Source organism: Pogoniulus pusillus, chromosome 43, assembly GCF_015220805.1.
Source record: "Pogoniulus pusillus isolate bPogPus1 chromosome 43, bPogPus1.pri, whole genome shotgun sequence".
NCBI lineage: Eukaryota > Metazoa > Chordata > Aves > Piciformes > Lybiidae > Pogoniulus > Pogoniulus pusillus.
Genome location: NC_087306.1, coordinates 52,876 through 74,959, shown reverse-complemented (window position 1 = coordinate 74,959; position 22,084 = coordinate 52,876). Strand labels below are relative to the sequence as shown.

The 22,084-nt window shown below is 60.3% G+C and overlaps 1 protein-coding gene across 1 annotated transcript; it reads left to right on the top strand.

Moving 5' to 3' along the window:
- The first annotated feature begins 1,226 nt into the window (after positions 1 to 1,226).
- Positions 1,227 to 17,566, top strand: LOC135192715 (ETS translocation variant 3-like). The gene is given in 6 exon segments (XM_064176030.1): positions 1,227 to 1,342; positions 4,746 to 4,809; positions 8,448 to 8,685; positions 12,279 to 12,394; positions 16,273 to 17,198; positions 17,200 to 17,566. Coding segments are annotated over 5 exon segments (1,635 nt in total). The 5' UTR covers positions 1,227 to 1,342; positions 4,746 to 4,763; the 3' UTR covers positions 17,509 to 17,566.
- Positions 17,567 to 22,084: the final 4,518 nt, after the last annotated feature.

The following is a 22,084-nucleotide window of genomic DNA, read 5'->3' as shown; positions in this document are numbered from 1 at the left end:
ATAGGGCTCTATAGGGTCCATAGGATCCATAGGGTTCCACAGGGTCCTGTAAGTTCCATAGGGTCCTATAAGGCTCTACAGGGTCCTATAGGCTCCATAGGGTCCTACAGGTCTCTATAAGGTCCATGGGGTCCATAGAATTCCATAGGGTCCTGTAAGTTCCATAGGGTCCTATAGGGTTCCATAGGCTCCATAGGGTCCTATAGGGCTCCATAGGGTTCCATAGGCTCCATAGGGTCCTATAGGTCTCTATAAGGTCCATGGGGTCCATAGGGTCCTGTAGGTCTCTATAGGCTCCATGAGATCCTGTAGGGCTGTACAGGCTCCATAGGGCCCTGTAGGGCTCTATAGAGTCCATAGGATCCTATAGGGTCCTGTAGGCTCCGTAGGGTTCCTACAGAGTCCTCTGGCCAAAAGGTGGGGAGGGGGCCCCAGCTTGTAACCCACCCCCAGACCCTGGCCCCAATAAAGGTGACAGTGAGAAGTGGGTGCAGCTCTGGGGGTCACCCCCCGGCGGACATGGTATGGGGAGGGGGGGAGGGGGTCCGGGCGATGTGAGGGGGGGTGTGACACACGTGGCGGGGGGGGGGGGGCAGAGGGATGGGGGTGGGGCAGACGCAGGGGCACAGCTGGATCCCTGCACAGCTGGATCCCTGTACAGCTGGGTCCCTGCACAGCTGGATCCCTGCACAGCTGGATCCCTGCACGGCTGGGTCCCTGCACAGCTGGATCCCTGCACAGCTGGGTCCCTGCACAGCTGGATCCCTGCACAGCTGGATCCCTGCACAGCTGGACCCCTGCACAGCTGGATCCCTGCACAGCTGGATGTGCCTCTGCCCCCCTCTCCCCACCTGCAGGACTCTCGCACAGCTGGGTCCGGGCACGGCTGTGCCCCCCCCCACACACATACACACATCTGGACCCCCCCACAGCTGGCTGCCCGCACAGCTGGATTCACCCTCCCCTCCCCTGCCGAAGGGTCCCTTCACAGCTGGCTCCCGGCCCCGCCGGGCTGTCCGCCCTTCGCTTTCCGCCTCCGTTTGTCCCTCGCCGCCTCCCGTAGCGGCGCCGGGGCGGGGTCCCTGCGTGCGCGCTCCCGCCGCGGGGCGGGGCCGGAAGCGGAAGCGCGTGGGAGCGTGCCCGGAAGTGTGTGGGCGGTGGCGGCGGTTCCGGTTCCGGCGCCCGTGCGGGGGAGGCAGCGGCGGCGGCGGCGGCGGCGGCAGCAGGAGGCGAGCGGCGAGCGGAGCGTTCCCCGCATCGGCACCGCGGCCCGGGCGCGCCCCGCCGCCACCCCCCTCCCCGACCCCGCCACACCCGGCCCGGCCACAGCCGCCCCTCGAAGGTGGGTTCCCGGTACCGGGCAGGCCGAATCGCCGCCACCGCCTGCCGACCTGCGCTGGGCTCGCTCCGTGCGGTCCCGTTGGGGCGCGGTGGATCGGCTGCTGGCGGGGAGGAGGAGGGGGGGGGCGGTTACCGGAGTTGGCGGCGCGGCGGGAGCGGGGGGGGGGGGTCGGTGGGAAGGGACACGACGCGCACGGGCGTGGGTGGGCTCAGCTACCGGGAGGCCCTCGGTGAGGCGGGGGCCGCGGCGGGGCCGGCTGGCTGCGGCCGTGCTGGTGACGCCGGGGAGGGGAGGTTGCTGCGGGAGGCCTGGGAGAGGCACGGCAGAGCCCTCGGTAACGGCGCGGGGGGGGGGCTGCGGCGGGGGGGGGGGGGGAACGGCGGCGGCGACCTACGGGAACGATACCGAGGTGCGGGCAGCCGTAACGGCGAACCCTGCCCGCTACCGGGCCCGTCCCTGCGCAGGGCGGAGTTGCTCAGGCTCCGCTACAGCTGTGGGCTCGGTAACCGGGGCGGGGGGGGGTGTGGGGGCGCCCGGTTGAGGTTCGTGGCGGAGGCGGCGGCGGCGGCGGCGCCGTTCCCGTGTCTGGAGCGAAGGATGGCGGCGAGGAGGGAGGAGGGAGGGAGGGAGCCGAGGTTGGCGGAGCGGGGCGGGGGGGGGGGGAAGCGCTTGGCGGAGCCGCCGCGGCCCCGCCCGGGGCGAGGGAGGGAGGGAGCGGCAGGCAGGCTGGGGCAGGCCGGCGGCGGCGGCGGCGGGGGGGGGGGCTGTAACGGGAGCCCCCGGGAGGGCTTGGGCCGCCGCCGCCTCCCCGGCGCCTCGGCTGCTCCCGGCAGCCATTTACATACTTTGAACAGTTCAAAGCCGCCGGGGCCCGGCGGGGACGGAGCGGGAACGGCGCCGGGGACGGGGGCTGGGGGGGGGGGAAGTGTCCCGGGGGTGTGGAAGGGAACAACTCCCGCGGCGGGACCGGAGCGGCCCCGGAGCGTTACCGGCAGCGGGGGGGGGGGCCTGGGGAGGGGAGAGAGAGAGAGAGAGAGAGAGAGAGAGAGGGAGAGGCCTGTCCCGGGAGCCTGGGGGGGGGGAACCGATCCCGGAGCCTGGGGGGGGGAACCGGTCCCGGAGCCTGGGGGGGGGGGAACCGATCCCGGAGCCGGGGGGGGGGAACCGATCCCGGAGCCTGGGGGGGGCAGCCCGGGGGGCCTGGGGGGGTCGTGGAGCTGGGGCAGGTCTGAGGTGCCCTGGGGGCTGTGGGGGTGCAGCGCTGGGATTGGGGGGGGGGGGGGAGGTTGCCTTGGGGGCTGCATTGGAGCCTTTGGAAGTGGGGGGGGGGGGGAGGGAAGTAGCCCTGGAGTCTGGGGGGGTCGGTGTGGGGTCTGGGGGGGCTGCCTTGGAGTTTGGCCGCGGGGGGGGGGGGCACAGCCCCGGAGTTTGTTGGGGAATGAGCCCAGAGCTTGGGGGGGGCTCAGGCAGGGATTTTGGGGGGGGGGGGGGGCAAGAAATGTGCCCTGGAATTGGGGGGGGGCAAGAAATGTGCCTTGGAATTGGGGGGGGGGGCAAGAAATGTGCCTTGGAATTGGGGGGGGGGCAAGAAATGTGCCTTGGAAATGGGGGGGGGCAAGAAATGTGCCTTGGAAATGGGGGGGGGGGCAAGAAATGTGCCTTGGAAATGGGGGGGGGGGCAAGAAATGTGCCTTGGAATTTGGGGGGGGGCAAGAAATGTGCCTTGGAATTGGGGGGGGGGCAAGAAATGTGCCTTGGAATTTGGGGGGGGGGGAGGATTTTCCCAGAGCCTTTTTTGGGGGGGGATCTGTCTTGGATTATTTGGGGGGGGGGGGGAGGGAACTGCCTTTGAATTTTGGGGGGGGGGAGGATTTTCCTAGAGCCTTTTATTGGGGGGGGTGGGGAAACTGCCTTGGATTTTGGGGGGGGGGCAAGAAATGTGCCCTGGGATTTGGAAGAGGGGGGGGGGGGGCAGGAACCACTGAGCCTGGGGGAGGACTTCCCAGGCTCTTTTGTTGAGGGGGGGTCTGCCCTGGAGTGGTTTGGGGGGGGGGCAGTGTGCCTTGGGGGAGCAACCACAAATCCTTTTTGGGGGGGGGGGAAAGGCTTTTCCCAGGCCCTTATTATATTTGGGGGGGGGCAGGATTTTCCTAGACCCTTTTTTTTTGGGGGGGGGCTGTGTGTTTGGGGGGGCAGTGCTTGGGGGGGGCTGTTTCAGAGCTCTGGTGTTGTTTTGGGGGGGGCGTGTTTGGGGGGGGCTGTTTCAGAGCTGTGGTGTGTTTGGGGGGGGCTGATTGGTTTGGGGGGGCTGTGTGTTTTGGGGGGGCTGTGTGTTTTGGGGGGCCTCTGTGCTTCAGGGGGGGCTGTGTGTTTGGGGGGGGCTGTGTGCTTGGGGGGGGCTGTGTGTTTTGGGGGGGCTGTGTGTTTGGGGGGGCTGTTCAGAGCTGTGGTGTTGTTTGGGGGGGCTGTGTGTTTCGGGGGGGCTGTGTGTTTCGGGGGGGCTGTGTGTTTCGGGGGGGGCCTCTGTGCTTCAGGGGGGGCTGTGTGTTTGGGGGGGGGGCTGTGTGTTTGGGGGGGGTCTCTGTGTTTGGGGGGGGCTGCCCTGAAGCTGGGAGTGTTGCACGGGGAAGGATTTATCCCAGAGCTGGAATTTTCCTCTCGCTGGGAAGGACTCTCCCCCGGGGGGGTTCTGTGTGTGTGTGGGGGGGGGGATGTGTTTGGGGGGGGGGGGGGGGGGGGGTCCATTTTTACCTCCTGTGTTAGGTTTGGGACTTTGTTGCTGTCGCTTTTCTTTGCGGGGGGGGGAATGAAACAAACCAAAGCACTCTGAGCCCACCTGGAGCCTTTGGGATCAGGAGCTGGGATCTTCCCTGTGCCATTCCCAACTTTTTTGCCCCCCCCCCCCCCCCCCCCCCCCCCCCCCCCCCTTTTCCCTCTCCCCCCCCCCCCTTTTCCCTCTTCCCCCCCCCCTTTTCCCTCTCCCCCCCCCCTTTTCCCTCTCCCCCCCCCCCTTTTCCCTCTCCCCCCCCCCTTTTCCCTCTCCCCCCCCCCTTTTCCCTCTCCCCCCCCCCTTTTCCCTCTCCCCCCCCCTTTTCCCTCTCCCCCCCCCTTTTCCCTCCCCCCCCCCTTTGCCCCCCCCGCCGGGCTGGCCCCGCAGCGCTGTGTGCTTTGGCAGCGGCGCAGGCTGCGAGCACAGAGGAACTGTGCTGGGGTTGTTGTGTCTGCGCTGGCCCTGCCGCCGCCTGCCTGCCGCGGGAGCCAGGGATGCAGAGCGGGAATTGGGCAGGGAAAGACAGGGAGGAGGAGGAGGAGGAGGAGGGGGAAAGGAGTTGGGAAGCCTGGGGGGGGTTGTCCCCTTCTCGGGTGGTGACGTCGCTGATGGCAGTTCCCTTCTGTTCGGCAGTCAGCAGGAGGGAGGAAAATGAAAGCAGGCTGCAGCATCGTGGATAAGCCAGAAGGAGGAGGAGGTAAGGACTGGGTTGTGCTCTTCCTGCCCTGCTTCCTTGGTTTTCCCCCTTGGGAATAGGAGCTCAGGTGTGGGATTGATCCCAGCTCGTCCCAGGGGGCTTTAGGTGGGGAGGAGCTGGGGGGGACACGAGGGTTAGGGTGTGACAAACTCCGACCCCTGGAGATGATTTATCCATGAGGCTTGGGGACTGTGGAGGCAGAGCCTCTCCCAGCTCGTGTCTGTGTTCTTCCCTGTCCTTTTTCCCTGGATAAAGGAGCTCAGGTGTGGGATTGATCCCAGCTCGTCCCAGTGGGCTTTAGGTGGGGAGGAGCTGGGCATGAGCTGGATGCTGGGGGGGAGGTCAAGATGGGATAGAATCCAGTCCCCTGGAGATGATTTATCCATGAGGATTTGGGATCCTGGAGGTAGAGCTTCTCCCAGCTTGTGGGTGTGTTCTTCCCTGTCCTTTTTCCCTGGATGAAGGAGCTCAGGTGTGGGATTGATCCCAGCTCTTCCCAGGGGGCTTTAGGTGGGGAGGAGCTGGGCATGAGCTGGATGTTGGGGGGGAGGTTAAGATGGGATAGAATCCATCCCCCTGGAGATGATTTATCCATGAGGATTTGGGATCCTGGAGGCAGAGCCTCTCCTAGCTCATGCCTCTGTTCTTCCCAGTCCTTTTTCCCTGGATAAAGGAGCTCAGGTGTGGGATTCATCCCAGCTCTTCCCAGGGGGCTTTAGGTGGGGAGGAGCTGGGCATGAGCTGGGATCTGTCGAGCATGAGCTGGATGCTGGGGGGGAGGTCAAGATGGGATAGAATCCAGCCCCCTGGAGATTTATGCATGAGGATTTGGGATCCTGGAGGCAGAGCCTCTCCCAGCTCATGCCTCTGTTCTTCCCAGTCCTTTTTCCCTGGATAAAGGAGCTCAGGTGTGGGATTCATCCCAGCTCTTCCCAAAGCACAAGCTGGGTGCAAGCAGGGATCCACCAAACCTGAGCTGGATCTGATGGATCTGAGCTGGCTTTAAGATGGGAATAAACCTCCCCTTCCCCTTCCCCCCTCTCCTCCTCCATCTCCCTGGAGATGACTTATCCCTGAGGATTTGGGATCCTGGAGGTGGATCTTTTCCCTGCTTTTTGCCTCCGTCACAGCCCTGCTGCTGCTGTGGGTGGTGGTGGTGGAGTCGTGAGGTGAATTCTTCCTCCCAACCACCACAGCTTCCAAACGTGGCCACTATGCTTTGAGGGGGTGGAAATCCCCCCCCTAAACCCCTCCCCAATCCCAAACTTGGGAAAAGACTGGGATAAAGCTGTGCTTGGCAACCCCTCTGGAACATCTGGAAGCTGGAAGGAGCTGCTGGAGTCACCACGAGCTCATCCCAGCCTCCCAAATCAAGCAGCCAGAGAGCAGCTCAGAGCTTCGCTTTGGGCTCCTTCCTGCTGCCTCTGACCTTTGGGCACCTCCAGGGTGGATCCTGGGGGGAAGTTTTCCAAGGAGAGGAGGAGGAGCAGCAGGAGGAGGAGGAGGAGGAGGAGCAGCAGGAGGAGGAGCTCTGAGAGCCTCTCCGAGAGCCTCTCTGCCAGCCTGGGCCCTGGGGTGAGATGGTTGGGACTAGGGAGCAGTGTTCAGTGAGCAGCACTGGAGGTCAGCGTTGGGTGGTCAGTGGTGAGTGACCACTGAGAGTGAGTGACAGTGAGTGAGAGTGACAGTGAGTGAGAGTGACAGTGACTGTGTGTGATGTGACAGTGACAGTGTGTGATAGTGAGAGTGACAGTGTGTGATGTGACAGTGTGTGATGTGACAGTGTGTGATGTGACAGTGATAGTGAGAGTGATAGTGAGAGTGACTGTGTGATGTGACAGTGATTGTGACAGTGAGAGTGACAGTGACTGTGTGTGATGTGACAGTGACAGTGATAGTGTGTGACAGTGACAGTGATAGTGACAGTGTGTGACAGTGTGTGATAGTGATAGTGTGTGAGAGTGACAGTGTGTGACAGTGAGAGTGACTGACAGTGTGTGATAGTGACAGTGACAGAGTGACAGTGTTTGATAGTGACAGTGTGTGATGTGACAGTGACACTGTGTGTGATGTGACAGTGACAGTGTGTGTGATGTGACAGTGACAGTGTGTGTGATGTGACAGTGACAGTGTGTGTGATGTGACAGTGACAGTGTGTGTGATGTGACAGTGACAGTGTGTGTGATGTGACAGTGTGTGTGATGTGACAGTGTGTGTGATGTGACAGTGAATGACAATGAGAGTGAGTGAAAGTGACAGTGAGTGACAATGATAGTGACAGTGATATCAGTGAGTGATATTAGTGGGTGATCAGTGAGTGATGTTAGTGATATTAGTGGGTGATTAGTGAGTGGTAATTAGTGCTGTTGGTGATGTCAGTGGGGGTCAGTCAGTGATTATTAGTGGGTGATTAGTGGGTGGTAATTAGTGCTGTTGGTGATGTCAGTGGGGCTCAGTCAGTGACATTAGTGGGTGATGTCAGTGCCACTCAGTGACTGCTGCTTGCTGCCTGATGTGACCTCAGGCCATGAGGTGGAGGACATCAGTGACAAGCACTTAGTGAACCATTAGTGTTAATGACTGATGTTAGTGATCAGTGGAGTGCCCCCAGGGATCTTCACACCTCACAGCCCCCAGCCTGGCTCTGTGCTCTCACTCTGGACCACACCTGAGCCATCCATGCCTGATCTGAGTCCTGCACCTCTCAGGTTGGGTTGGGGGAGACCTTTAGGGTCATTGAGTCCAACTCTCGACCCAACACTCCCAAGGCCACCAAACCATGGCCAGGACTGGCCTTAGAGTCCTGGAACTGCTTGGGGGAGACCTTCAGGGGCAGCAAGTCCAAACATCAACCCAGCACCACCGTGGCCATGCCAGATCTGAGGGTCCTGGAACTGGTTGGGTTGGAGAAGACCTCTGAGGTCATTGGGTCCAACCATGAGTTTAACCCCAAGGACCAAGAGGGCTGCTGAGGGGCTGGAAGGTGCCCAGAGCAGGGCAGCAAGGCTGGGGAGGGGCCTGGGGCACAGCCCTGTGAGGAGAGGCTGAGGGAGCTGGGAGGTGCAGCCTGGCCCAGAGGAGGGTGCCAGGGCAGAGCTGATTGCTGCCTGCAGCTGCCTGCAGCGAGGTTGTGGCCAGCTGGGGTTGGGCTCTGCTGCCAGGCCCCCAGGGCCAGAAGCAGGGCACAGAGCCTGAAGCTGTGCCAGGGCAGGCTGAGGCTGGGTGTGAGGAGGAAGCTGTGCCCAGGGAGAGTGATTGGCACTGGCATGGGCTGCCCAGGGAGGTGGTGGAGGTGAGGGGTGCCCCTTACCCCTTAGGGTAAGGCCCATTGGCCTCTGCCCACCCATCCAGCCTGGCAAGGTGCCCTCTGCAGGGCTCTGCTCCCCTCCGACACCTCCGCACCTTGCTCCCAGCTCGCTGCCAGCTGCAAACTCACTGATGCAGCCCCCAAGCCCTTGCCAGCAGAACCACTGTGGGAGATGTGGGCACTGCCAGCTGCCAGCCCTGGGTGGGTAGGAGGAGAGCAGCTGCTGGCTGAGCTGCGGGCACAGGGTGGTGCCGGTGGTGCCCTTTACCCTGTCGCCTAAGGTCCACTGTCCCCTGCCCAGCGACCTAACCCCCTCTGTGGTTGTGCCCAGGGTACCATTTCCCAGAGTGGGCCTACAAGACGGAGTCCAGCCCTGGCTCCAGGCAGATCCAGCTGTGGCACTTCATCCTGGAGCTGCTGCAGAAGGAGGAGTTCCGCCACGTCATCGCCTGGCAGCAGGGCGAGTACGGAGAGTTCGTCATCAAGGACCCCGACGAGGTGGCCAGGCTGTGGGGCAGGAGGAAGTGCAAGCCCCAGATGAACTATGACAAGCTCAGCAGGGCCCTCAGGTGAGCAGGGAGGGAGGGAGAGGGAGGGAGAGGAGAGAGGGTTGAGGAGAGGTCTCCGTGGAGAGGAGGAGGAAGCTTCGTGGAAGGGAGAAGCTTTGGTGGAGGAAGGGTAAGGAGAGGCCTCTGTGGAGGAGAGGTCCAGAGGAAGCTCTGTGAGGGAGAAGTGAGGAGGAAAGGTGAGGAGAAGCCTCCATGGAGGAAGGCTGAAGCGAGATGTGAAGAGGAAGCTCTGTGAGGGAGAGGTGAGGAGAAGCCTCCATGGAGGGGAGTTGAAGAGGAATCTCTATGGAGGAAGGCTGAGGAGGAGCCTCCATGGGGGTGGAATGCTGAGGAGGAGCCTCCATGGGGGCAGAAGGCTGAGGAGGAGCCTCCATGGGGGCAGAAAGGTGAGGAGGAGCCTCCATGGGGGCAGAAGGCTGAGGAGGAGCCTCCATGGGGGAGGAAGGCTGAGGAGGAGCCTCCATGGGGGAGGAAGGCTGAGGAGGAGCCTCCATGGGGGAGGAAGGCTGAGGAGGAGCCTCCATGGGGGAGGAAGGCTGAGGAGGAGCCTCCATGGGGGAGGAAGGCTGAGGAGGAGCCTCCATGGGGGAGGAAGGCTGAGGAGGAGCCTCCATGGGGGAGGAAGGCTGAGGAGGAGCCTCCATGGGGTTGCTTTTCCTCCCTTTTAACCCCTCCATGTGGTAACTTCTCTCCTTTTCCACCCTTTTGGGGTTATTTTAACCCCTTCATAGTTTTCCCCCCCCCATTCCTGCCCCTCTGTGAGGTTATTCCCCCCCCCCCATTATCCTCCCCCTCCCTGTGCACCTTTCCCCTTCCCCTTTTCCTGTCTCCCCCTCCCCAGCCTTGCTGTTCCCATTTCTCTTGCCTCTTTCCCACCCATTTAACCCCAGACCTTTCCTTTGGCCCTTTTGACCTCCTCCTCTCCATCCCACGAAGCCTTTTGCCCATTCCCAGCCCCTCAGGGCAGCTTCCCAGCTCCTTTCCCAGCTCCATTATCACTTCCCCACCTTGGACTTCGTTGCCCTCCTGATTAGCTCCTTGGGTGTGGAGCTGCAGAAGGCAAACACAGGAGCAGCAAACAGCTCAGGGCCTGAGGCTGGGAAGAGGAAGGGAAGAGCCAAACCCAACCAGCAGCACAGACTGGGCTGGAGAGCAGCCCCCAGCCCCCCCTGCCACCCCTCCCTGCCCCCTGCCCCCTGCCCACCACTTCCCTTCACCTTTAACCCCCTTGGAGAGTTGATTTGGCCTCAGCTTTAGCCCCTGGCTTGATTTCTGCCCAACTTTAGCCCCTCCATGGCTTGTTTCACCCCAACTTTAGCCCCTCCATGGCTTGTTTCACCCCAACTTTAGCCCCTCCATGGCTTGTTTCACCCCAACTTTAGCCCCTGGATTGATTTCTCCTCAACTTTAACCTCTTTATGACTTATTTCACCCCAACTTTAGCCCATGGATTGGTTTCACACCAATTTTAGCCCCTTTGGGTTGATTTCTCCCCAACTTTAGCCCCTCTATGACTTATTTTACCCCAACTTTACCCTCTTGGGGTTGACTTAACCCCAACTTTAGCCTCTTTATGGCTTATTTCACCCCAATTTTAGCCCCTTGGGGTTGATTTCACTCCAATTTTAGCCCCTCTACGATTTATTTCACCCCAACTCTAGCCCCTGGGTTGATTTCACCCCAACTTTAGCCTCTCTGTGACTTATTTCACCCCAATTTTAGCCCCATGGGGTTGACTTAACCCCAACTTTAGCCTCTTTATGACTTAGTTGTCCTCATTTTTAGCCCCTGGATTGATTTCACCCCAACTTTAGCCTCTCCATGACTTATTTCACCCCAACTTTAGCCTCTCCATGACTTATTTCACCCCAATTTTAACCCCTTGGTGTTACTTTTACCCCTTTTTTAGGGTTCACTTCACCTCATTTCACTCAGAACCTTTCCTGGGGCTGATTTTATTCTTCTGCCCTTTCCTTGGGGTTACTCCCCCTCACTTTTATCCCTTCCTTGATTGTCTTTAGCCTCTTCTCTTATTCCCCCCCCCACTTCTAACCCCTCTCTTGGGGGTTCTTTTAGCTCCTTCCTTGGATTTGTTTTTAGCCCACACTTGGGGCTGATTTTACCTCACTTTTAGCCTCTCCATAAGGCTTTTGGGGGTGACTCTGTCCCATTTCCAAGCCATGGGAGGCTTTTACCTCATTTTTAGCCCCTCCCAAAGCTTTTGTACCCCTTTTTAGCCTCTTTTTGGGGTGACTTTGTCCCATTTCTAAGCCATGGGAGGCTTTTACCTCATTTTTATCCCCCCCAAGGCTTTTGTACCCTTTTTAGCCTCTTTTTGGGGTGACTCTGTCCCATTTCTAAGCCATGGGAGGCTTTTACCTCATTTTTAGCCCCTCCACAAAGCTTTTGTACCCTTTTTAGCCTCTTTTTGGGGTGACTTTGTCCCATTTCCAAGCCATGGGAGGCTTTTACCTCCCTTTCAGCCCCTTTGGTTATTTTGCCTCCTTTCCAGCTTGGATTTTAGCACATTTTAACCTCTTCCCTGGGGTTATTTTACCTCCTCTTTTTTTTTTACCCCCCCCCCCCCCCCCAGGGTTCAGTCAGATCAGAGCTGGTGGCAACCACAGGGCTGTGGCTTCTTGCCCCTTGTTGGGTGTTGCCCCTGCCTTGTTTGCTGCTCTGTGGCAAGAGCCAGGCTGGGTTAAGCCTTTGTTTGGAGTGGGGGTGAGGACAAACAGTGGGGGGTGGGGATTGCACCCACCTCCTTCTGCAGCTTCTTCTGCAGCCCTGAGGATGAGGAAGGGAGCTTGGCACAGGCAGCAGGGAGGCTCAAAAGCAAAGAGGGAGGTGGTTGGCAGCTGGGTGGGTGTGCAGGGCAGTGGCTGTGCTGCCATCCAGGGAGAGCTGCAGAGCTGGGGGCAGGAAGCTCAGGAGGTTCCAGCAGGGCAAGTGGAGGGTCCTGGCCCTGGGGAGGGACAACCTCCTGCAGCAGGACAGGGCAGGGAGGGACCTGCTGGGCAGCAGCTGCACAGAGCAGGAGATGCCAGGGCTGGGGGGCAGCAAAGTGCCCAGCAGCCAGCAGGGTGCCCACATGGCCACAAAGGTCCCCCCAAGGCTCTGCTGGGGGCATGGGGCAGAGTGTGGGCAGCAGGGCAAGGGTTAGGTGCTGCTGCCACTCTGCTGGGCCCTGGGCAGGGCACCTCTGGAGTGCCAGGGGGGACAGGGCCAGGCTGCCCCCCCCAGTGCCAGGGGCTGGGAGGTGCTGGAGAGAGTCCAGGGGGGGCTGGGGAGGTGCTGAGGGGCCTGGAGCAGCTCTGGCAGGGTCAGAGGCTGAGCCCTGCCTGGGCTGAGAGCCTGCAGGAGAGCAGCCCCAGAGGGCATCTGGGCAGTGCCCAGCAATAGCTCAAGGGTGGGGGGGGGCAAGGGGCTGGGGCTGGCAACTGCTGAGTGGTGCCAAGGGGCACAAAGTGGGTGCCAGGAGGAGGAAGTTGTTTGCTGTGAGGGTGCTGAGGAGGCCTGGAGCAGGCTGCCCAGAGAGGCTGTGGAGCCTCCTTCAGGCCCTGCTTTGACCTCTCTCTCTGCCCCTCCCTTAGGTATTACTACAACAAGAGGATCCTCCACAAGACTAAAGGCAAAAGGTTCACCTACAAGTTCAACTTCAACAAGCTGGTGATGCCCAACTACCCCTTCATCAACATCCGCCCCAACGGTGAGCCTGGCACCCCCCAGCCTCCTGCTTCCCAGCAGTGGCAACTGGGGGGCTTGGGGGGACCCCCTCGAGCCTCTTCCTTCTCCTCTCGGCCCCTTGCAGCTCTGGGACAGTCAGGGCTGGCTGCTGCTGAGGCTTTGGCTGGAGGGTTCCTTCCCCTGGGCATGGCTGGGGGCACCTGGAGGTGTTTTGGTGTCCTGGCTGAGGCTCTGGGGGGTGGTTTGGGTTGGGTTGGTTTGGGCATTGAGGCTGGAGGGGGTTGGTGGCCTTGGGAGCAGAGGGGGTTTAGCTCCTGCTGCTGCTGCAGGGACTTCACCTCCCTCATGTGCTCAGGACTCAGCTCTATGATGGGATGGGAGTTGGAGCCCTCTGGAGAAGGAGCTTAGAGGGGCACGGCCAGGCTGGGGAGGGGCAGGGCAGGGCCTTGTGCTCTCCTCCCTGCTCCCAGCTCTGCTCCTTCTGCAGCAAAAGGAGCTCTGCTCAGCCAGCTCCTGGGTGGAGTTTGGTGGAAGGGGGTCCTGGGAGGAGGAAGAGGGCCCTGAGAGGAAGGGGGTCCCAGGAGGAGGAAGAGGGTCCCAGGAGGAAGGGGGTCCTGGAAGGAGGAAGAGGACCCTGAGAGGAAGAGGGTCCCAGGAGGAGGAAGAGCTCCCTTGAAGGTCCCTTCAGGCCACCCCACTCTGGGGTTCCATCAGGTGCAGCCCTGGAGCAGAGGTCCCTGAGTGGAGCCTGCAGGCAGTGAGCTCCTGTGGGCTCCTGTGGGCTCCTGTGGGCTGCAGCAGGGCTGGGGGCGAGAAGGGGATCCGGGAGCAGAGCTCTGAGCAGGCAGGACCTGGCCTGGCCTGGCTGACCTCGGCAGCTCCTCCCCAGCCCACCCCCCCCCGTGGCTCTCCTGCTGCCCCCTCTCTGGAGCAGGATCCTTTGCCCACAAGACTTGGGTGGATTTAAGTCTCTCCCCACCCCCAGCCCAGAGCTGCATCTCTCCACCTTTGCTTCCAGACCTCCTCAGGCAGCAGGGAAATGAGGACCCCCCCCCAGGACCCCTCCACACACAAACCCTCCTGGGGTGCTCCTGCTGCCGAGCTCCAAACCCTCTGGGGAAGGGCAGGAGCTGCCTGAACCAGCTTTGTTCTCCCAACCTCTTTGTTCTCACCTGCTGGAGAGTGAGGCCCAAGAGCCCCCGGGGGGGGGCAGCTCAGCTGTGTCTAGCAGGGAGGGGAGCTGGGACCCAGCACCCCAACTCCTGCACCCCCACAGCAGCTGAGCAAAACAGGTTGTGTGTGGCCAGAGCTTCTCAGGGCCCTACCTCTGCTGAGATGGCAGCCAACAAAAACCACCTCTTGGATCCCCTCCCTACCCTCAGGGAAATCCCAGCTGGAGCCAAAAGCACCAAAGATGATCTCCAGGCTTTGTTTTCTGAGCAACTTCTCCCCCCCCACCCCTCCCCTCCCCTTCCACCTCCACCTCTGCCTCGAATCCAACCTGGGAGAAGCAAAAATCTTCCATCTCCAACCCTTTTTTTTTCCCTCTCCCCTCCCTTCACCTGGGTGGGACCTGCCGTGGGGGTGGCTCAGATTCAACTCCCAACCTTCCTGCCAGACCTCCAGGCAAGAAAGGAGAAGGAAAAGTCTTCTCCAAGAGCTTTTTAGCCCAAAAGTCTGGGGGTGGAAGAGCAGCAAGGAGCTGCTCTGGGAATCTATAATTACTGCAAGGACAAGTTTGGGCAGTTCCAAGCTGGATGTTGCTCACTGCTGCTGCTTTCTTTCTCCCCCCCCTCCTCTCCCTCTTGTTTTCAGCCACTCCCCTCCTGTCTCTGGGGCATGGAAAAAAAAAACCCACACGACCAACAACCTCCTCCCCCCCCAAAAACAGAGAGAGAGAGAGAAAGGAGTTGGGGAGAGCTGGAATGCACTCAGCTCCTTCCAGCCTCTTTGCCTCCTGCCTGGGCTTGGGGCATTGGAAGGGACCTGGGAAGATCACCCAGTTCCAGCTGCAAGGACCTGGGAAGATCACCCAGTTCCAGCTGCAAGGACCTGGGAAGATCACCCAGATCTAGCTGCAAGGACCTGGGAAGATCACCCAGATCTAGCTGCAAGGACCTGGGAAGATCACCCAGTTCCAGCTGCAAGGACCTGGGAAGATCACCCAGATCTAGCTGCAAGGACCTGGGAAGATCACCCAGATCTAGCTGCAAGGACCTGGGAAGATCACCCAGATCTAGCTGCAAGGACCTGGGAAGATCACCCAGTTCCAGCTGCAAGGACCTGGGAAGATCACCCAGGTCCAGCTGGGTGGCAGAACCCATGGCAAGGTGGGGGGGGTTGGGAACTGGGTGAGCTTTAGCCTCATCCAACCTGGATGCCCACAGCCTCCCTGGGCAACCTCTCCCAGGCTCTCCCCACCCTCACTCTGCAGAATGTCTTCCCCCTCCCTGCTCTCAGTCTCCCCTCTGCCAGCTCCAAGCTGTTCCCTCTGCTCCTGGCACTTGTCACAAGTCCCTCCCCAGCTGCTCCTGGAGCCCTTTCAGGTACTGGGAGCCTGCTCTAAGGTCTCCCTGGAGCCTTCTCTTCTCCAGGCTGTCCTCACAGAGGAGCTTCTGCAGCCCTCTGAGCATCCTGGTGACCTCCTCTGGACCTGCTTCGTGTCCCACTTATGCTGGGGGCACCAGAAGTGGGGGGAGGGCTGCAGGTGGGGGCTGAGCAGAGCCTCCCATTCAGCTGCCTGCTGGAGATGAGCAGCTCTGGAGGCATGGAGCTGGCAGAGGAGGCAGCAGGAGCTGGCAGCAGCATCGGGAGGGGGCACAGATGAGTGACTTTGAGTCAGCCCTGCAAGGCTGAGGTGTCCCAGCAGAGCTTCTCAGGTGGCATTTGAGGGCAGTTGCCTCACTCTGCTCCTCAGGCAGCTTGGCTGAGATGTTTGCTGCTTAAGCCAGGGCTGAGGAGGTCAGGGGAGGGCATCAGAGTGGAAGTTGTGTCAGGTTCCTGAAACCTCACCTGGGGCAGAGGGAGAAGGGAGAGAGCTGTAGGGAGGAGGTGCTGGGGAGGGCAGAGCAGGCAGCACTTGTGTCACACCAGCCCCAGGGAGGCTCCAGGCTGGGGGCAGTGGGAAAGGAGCTCGGGGAGGGTTGGTGCCAAGGGCTGGAGATGAGCCAGGGTGTGCCCAGGTGGGCAAGAAGGGCACCAGCAGCCTGGCTTGGATCAGCAGCAGTGTGGGCAGCAGGAGCAGGGCAGGGATTGTCCCCCAGGGCTGGGCACTGGGGAGGGCACTGCCAGAAGCCTGGGGGCAGGATTGGGCTCCTCAGTGCCAGAAGGGCATGGAGAGGGTGGAGAGGGCATAGGGAAGGGCAAGGAAGGTGGGCAGGCGTCTGGAGAAGAGGCTTTGGAGGGGGAGCTGGGGGTGGGGAGGCTGGAGGGGAGAAGGCTGAGGGGGGGGGGAAGACCTCCTGGGGCTCTGCAGCTGCCTGGGAGGAGGCTGCAGCCAGGTGGAGGTCAAAGTCTTCTGCCAAGCGATAGGAGAAGAGGAAATGGCCTCGAGTTGTCCCGGGGCAGGTTCAGCTTGGCCACGAGGAGCAATTTCTGCCCCTTGAAGGTTGCCCAGGCCTGGCCCAGGCTACCCAGGGGCAGTGGTGGAGTCCCCAGCCCTGGAGCTGTGGTGCTGAAGGCCCTGGGTTGGCAGTGCCCTGGGTTGGCAGTGCCCCTGGCAGTGCTGGGTTAAGGGTTTGTACTCCATCCCCTTGGAGGTCTCCCTGACAGGCTCTTCTCAGCCTGGCTGCCAGCCCCCGGGGGACGTCTGTGGGTACCACAGCCCAAGGAGCAGCCTCTGGGCTGGAGCTTTACCTCCCTCTCACCTCTCTCCCGTCTGTTCCTCTCTCTCCCTTGCAGGAGTCGTCCCCCAGAGCGCTCCTCCCGTCCCCACCGCCTCCTCCCGCTTCCACTTCCCCCCCCTGGACAGCCACTCGCCCACCGAGGACCCCCAGCCCGGCCGCTTCTCCGGCCCCTCGCTGGTGCCGTCCAGCGCCGAAGCCTTGGCCGAGGGCGGCGAGAGGAAGCCTGAGCTGGCGGAGCTGGAGGACAGCGGCTCCGAGTGGCGCCCCCGCGTGGATCTGATGGGCTCCCGCAGCGCCGTGGGCACCGGCGGGGGCGGCGGCGGCGGCGGCGGCGGCATCAGCAACCACCAGAAGCGCAAACCCGAGCTGATGCTGCCCCTCTTCGGCAGGCCTGGCATGTACCCGGACCCCCACAGCCCCTTCGCCGCCTCCCCGCTGCCGGGGCGCGGCGGAGTGCTCAACGTGCCCATCTCGCCCGCCCTGTCCCTCACCCCCACCCTCTTCTCCTACAGCCCATCCCCGGGGCTCAGCCCGTTCACGGGCAGCAGCTGCTTCTCCTTCAACCCCGAGGAGATGAAACACTACCTGCACTCGCAGGCCTGCTCCGTCTTCAACTACCACCTGAGCCCGCGGACTTTCCCCCGCTACCCGCTCATGGTGCCGCCACTACAGTGCCAAGTGCCCCTGGAGGAGCAGCCGCAGTTCCCCATCAAGCTGCAGCCTCCGCCCGTGGGGAGGAAGCACAGAGAGAGACTGGAGAGCGCCGAGGAGCCGCCGGCGGCGGCCGCGGGCACGCAGCTGGCGTCGCCTCCCCCGCCCCGGGTCAAGGTGGAGCCTGCTGGCGACAAGGAGGCAGAGCCCCAGGAGCTGCTGGCCAAGGGCAAAGAGAAGAACGAGAGGGAGGAAGGCTCCGGCGCGGCCGCCGGCTCGGAAGAGGAGAAGGGTCCTGTCTTCGCCCGCCCTGCTGCCCCGTCCTGGCACCCCCCCCCCGCCGCTGGCACCCCTCGCCCAGCCTGGCTGCTCGGCCGAAGAAGCTCAGGAGCAAGGAGTGAGCAGCGGCGAGAAGCCTGCCCGGGATGCCGCCGCGGAAGGCGGAGGGCAGGAGAAGAGGGAGGATGCTCTGATGCCGCCCAAGCTGCGCCTGAAGCGCCGCTGGAACGGCGACCGCCAGCCCGACGGCGCCGAGGAGCGTCCCAACGGCCGCCTGCATTGGAACGGAGCCTTGGGCGGCTCTCACCTGCAGGAGGCTGCCAGAGCCCTGCCGGCCGCCGCCGCCGCCTCCGACACCTAACGGCGGAGCTGCAGCCGGCGCCGTGTTTATGTAGCAAGGTTGCAGAGCTTGGTGGGAAGGGGGAAGGGGTTGGGGTGGGGGGGGGGGGGGGAGGGCTTATTTTGGCCTTTTTTTGGGGGTTTTGTTGCCTTTTTTTTAACCTTTTTTTTTTTTTTTTTAGCCTGATTTGGGGAATTTTGGAGCTCCTTAGGGAGGGGAAGGGGAAGGGGAAAGGTGAGGCAAGAGGAGGGAAGGGGCAAGTTGTGCTCTTGGCTTTTTCCCCCCCTCCCGGGGAGGAATCCAGCAGGTGAGAGGCAGGTTTTGGCTTCACTCCGGGGGTGGCAGAGGGGATGTGGAGGAGGGGGGATGGGGGAGGATAAAAAGTCTCCTTTTGGAGCTTCTCCCCTCCCCACCCCCCCCCCCTCCACCCCATCGCCTTGCCGTGAACTCCTCAAGCGTGGTCGAAGCCTTCCCAGCAGGATGGAGAAACTCCAGGAATGGTTTAGCTTAGTTTTTGTTTCCTTTTCTTTCGGGATCCAATCTCCAACAGTTCCTCCGAGTCCCCTTTTTTAGTTTCCCTTCGTGGTTTGGGTTCTCTCGGAGCTTGGGTGCGCGGTGGTGGGAGAAGACTTTTGTGCCCTTCCCCCTCCCATCCCCACCCTCCTCACCTCTGCACTGCCTCCGATGCTGGCTGGAGGGGGAGGGTTAGGGGATGGGGGAGGGTTAGGGGAGGGGGTTGGGGTTTTTTTTTTGGTGGAGTGGGGGAATTTTGCACTGTCTGCGGAGTGGGGAAGAGGCAGAAAGCCACCAGACGCTGCTGGAGGCGGAGGAGGTGGTGGAGAAGGAGGAGGTGGAGAAGGAGGAGGTGCAGGAGGAGGAGGTGGAGGAGGAGCTGCGTTGCCTGCGAACGGATTCGGATCCGTTTTTAGCTCATCCCTTTTTGGTTCTTTTTGCCTTTCTGAATTAACTTTGCAGAAGCCATGAGGAAAAAAAAAAAAAACCAAAAAAAAAAAACCAAAAAACACAAAAAAAAAAGATAGAAAAACTAAAAAAAAAATCAAAACAAAACAAAAAAAAAAAAAAAGAGAAAAAAAAACTAATCAGGGAAGGGAGAAAAAAAAAACAACAAAAACCAAACAACAAAACAAAAACCCCAACCAGAAGAAACCCAAGAACCTGATGCCTTTAAAATCCACCTTCAAATGCACCCAAAGCGAGGGGTGGGGGTGGTGGGGGAAGGGGTGGGGGGGTGGGGAGGGGGTTTGGGGTTTGGTTTGTTTGTTGTTGTTTGTTGTTGCTGGTTTTTTTTTTAATCCCCTTCCCCCTCCTCCCGCCGAGGGTGGAGTTGGGAAAGCGATGGGAGAGGGTCGCGGGTGGTGGAAGGAGGAAGAGGAGCAGGAGCCTTGGTCGAGCCTTGCTGTGGTTCCCCTGTCACCTTTTTTCATGCCTTAACTAAGCGAAGACTTGATGCAAGCGAGGGGCTGGGTGGAAGCCAGGCCCGGGGGGGGGGGCTGGGCTTTTTTTTGGGGGGGGGGGGGGGGAGGTTTGGTGGCTTTTGGTGATGGCTTTGGAGGAGCTCTGCACTGAGAGCTGCAGCTGCCCCCTGGGCTGGGGGGGGTGGTGGTGGTGGAGGGAGGTCGCAGCTCGGTTCTCAAGCTGCCCTCTTCTCCCACCCCCCCCCCGCGGCTGTGTGGTTCTCCCCGCGTCGGGAGGAAGGGGAAATCCCAAAGAGTTCCTTGGAAGGAGCTTGGGAGCAGCTCTGCCTCCGGCGGGATGGAGCCGCGCTCGGTGTGGGCAGATCCCAGCGCAGGGCGGAGGGCTCCGGGAGGGAGCTGTCGGAGGAGCACAAGTTGAGATTTGCAGACACAATTCAGGCAGGGAGATGGAGCTGGGATGGCTCTGGTGGAAGGACCAGAGCTGATCCCGAGGGATGCAGGGAGCTGTGATCCAATTGTGTGTGTGTGTCCCCCACACAACCCCCTTCACCCCCCGGGCTGTGCTCTGCAGCTCCTGGCGCAGGGATTGACCCTCCGGGGCTGGAGCTGAGTGCCTGGAATTGAGCTCCAAGCATGGAGGGGGGGTGGGGGAAGGAGGGGAGAAGGAGCCCCTGGGTCCCTGGGGAGGGATCCGTGAGTGAACTCAGGAATTAGAAACTCGAGGCCTTTCCCATCAGGAATTCATGTCGTGCCCCCCCACCCCTCCTGCTGGAGCCCGAAGGGGCTGAGGAGGGGTGGGGAGGGGAGGATGGGGTGGGGGCTGCGGTTCCCCCTTCCCCCCCTCCCCACTTTTCATTTAAGGCAAAAAGCAAAAACCCCCAAATAGAAACCCCCCAAAAAAGAAAACACAAACCCAACCAAGTTGAACTCTTGTTTGGCTTTAAAAGTTTGTAATCGGATTTTGGGGGGGGGGTGGGAGATGGTCGGGGAGGGGCTGGGGGGGGTTGGGTGGGTGGGTGGGGTTGGGGGGAGGGGTGCTGGGGGGGGGTTGTTGTCTTCAGAGCCATTGCACTGCAAACCAGGGAGCTCCGCGTTCAGGGATTAACAAAGGACTCAGGTTCTCAAGCCACCAGACCAAGGTGGGGGGGGAAGTGACCAAGGAGCTTCCATCACCCCCCCACACACACAACCTCCCCCCCTTAGCCCTCCCACACCCCCAGACCAGCCTGTGGGGGTTGAGGTGAAGGGAAGAGGGGGGGGGAGGGAGTGGGGAGAGTGTGTTGGGTTTGGGGGGTGTTGAGGAAGCTTTCACCTCCCCACTTCCACCTCCCTCACCACTGGCAGCAGCCTTGGAGGAGGAAGAAGAAAGAGAAGGAGGAGGAAGAGGAGGAGGAGGAAGAGGAGGAGGACACTTGGAGATGCTAAAGAAACAACAAATCAGCTGAATGAAGACAATGAGAGCAAGAAAATGAGATGGAAAAAGAGAGAAAGAGAGGAAAGAAAATGGATTCTGGAAATATTCCAATGTGCCAAAAGCTTTTTTTTTTCCTTTCTTTTTTTTTTTTTTTGTTGTTATTTTTGGGTTGTTTTGGTTTTTTTTTTTTAAGGAAAAAAAAAGAAAGAAAAAAAAAAACAAAAAAACTTTTGGGAAGTTTGTTAAAAAAAAAAAAAGAAAAGAGGAAAAGAAAAAAGTTTTTGCAGCCCTTTGGGATCTTCACCTGTAGTAAACTCAACCTCCCTCCCTCCCCCCCCCCCCCAAGAAGCATGTTCATGGTTTTTAAACCTCCTTTTTGTTTGGTTTGGGTTTAATTTTTTTTTTGGGGGGGGGGGGGGGGTAGGGAATTTTTTTGTTTGTTTTTTGGCTTTGTTTTAGTTGTAGAAAAGAGGAAAAAAAAATGAGTTAAAAAAAATGAGTAGGCAAAAAGAGACTTTGGTTTGGAAGAGGACAAGGAGCAGCGAGCAGGGAGCTGAGGGGAGGAAGGCATCAGCCAAAAATCCACCCCCCCCACCCCCCCAGAGCCAAAATGCAGCTGGCTGGAGGGGTGGGGAGCAGCCAGGAGGCTCCTCGCAGTGTGCAGCCAACCATGGAGCAGCCCGAGCAGGTCTGGGCCCTCTCCGAGCCTTGGGGAGGAGGAGGAGGAAGAGGAAGAGCCTCCAGAAGCATTAAGCTCTGTGATTGGTGGTGGTGACCTCAGTAGCCAATGATGTGGACCTTGGTGGGTGATGGCATCGACTTGTGGCTGGTGAGGTCTGACTGATGGCAGCGAACTTGGTGGCTCCTGGCACCAGCCTCGGTGGTGGAAGACATCAAACTTGGTGGCCAATGGCATCAAGCTGAACGGCTGCTGGCATCAACCTCTGGCTGGTGAGGTCAGCTTCTGGCTGGTGAGGTCAACATCTGGCTGCTGGCATCAACCTCCATGGTCGAGGACATCAAAGTTGGCAGCTGCTGGCATCAACTACAGGAGTCAAGGACATCAAACTTGGCGGCTGACAGTGTCAACGGCTGCTGGCATCAGACTTGGTGGCTGATGGCATCAACCTCTGGCTGATGAGGTCAACCTCCAGCTGCTGGCATCAACCTACATGGTCGAGGACATCAAACTTGGTGGCTGATGACGTCAAACTCAACGGCCGCTGGCATCAAGCTTGGTGGCTGATGGCATTAACCTCTGGCTAAGGAGGTCAACCTCTGGCTGATGGCATCGACCTCTGTGGTCAAAGACATTAAACTCAGCAGCTGATGGCATCAAACCTGGTGGCTGATGGCATCACCATCAGTCGTTGAGGACATCAAACTTGGTGGCCAACAGCATCAAACACAGCAGCTGATGGCATCAAACTTGGTGGCTGATGGTGCCAACCTCTGGCTGATGGCATCCACCTCAGTGGCTGAGGACATCAGAGTTGATGGCTGCTGGCATTAAAAAGATGGTGTCAGCCTCTGGCTTGTGGCATCAACCTCAGTGGTCGAGGACATCAACCTTGGCTGGTGGTGTGGAACTCTACAGCTGGTGGCATCAAACTTGGTGGCCGATGGTGCCAACGTCAGTGGCTGATGATCATCAGTCACCGATGGCATCAACTGTGGCAGCTGCTGGCATCAGATTTGGAGCCTGATGGTGACAACAAAGCAGTTGATGATGTCAAACTTGGCGACT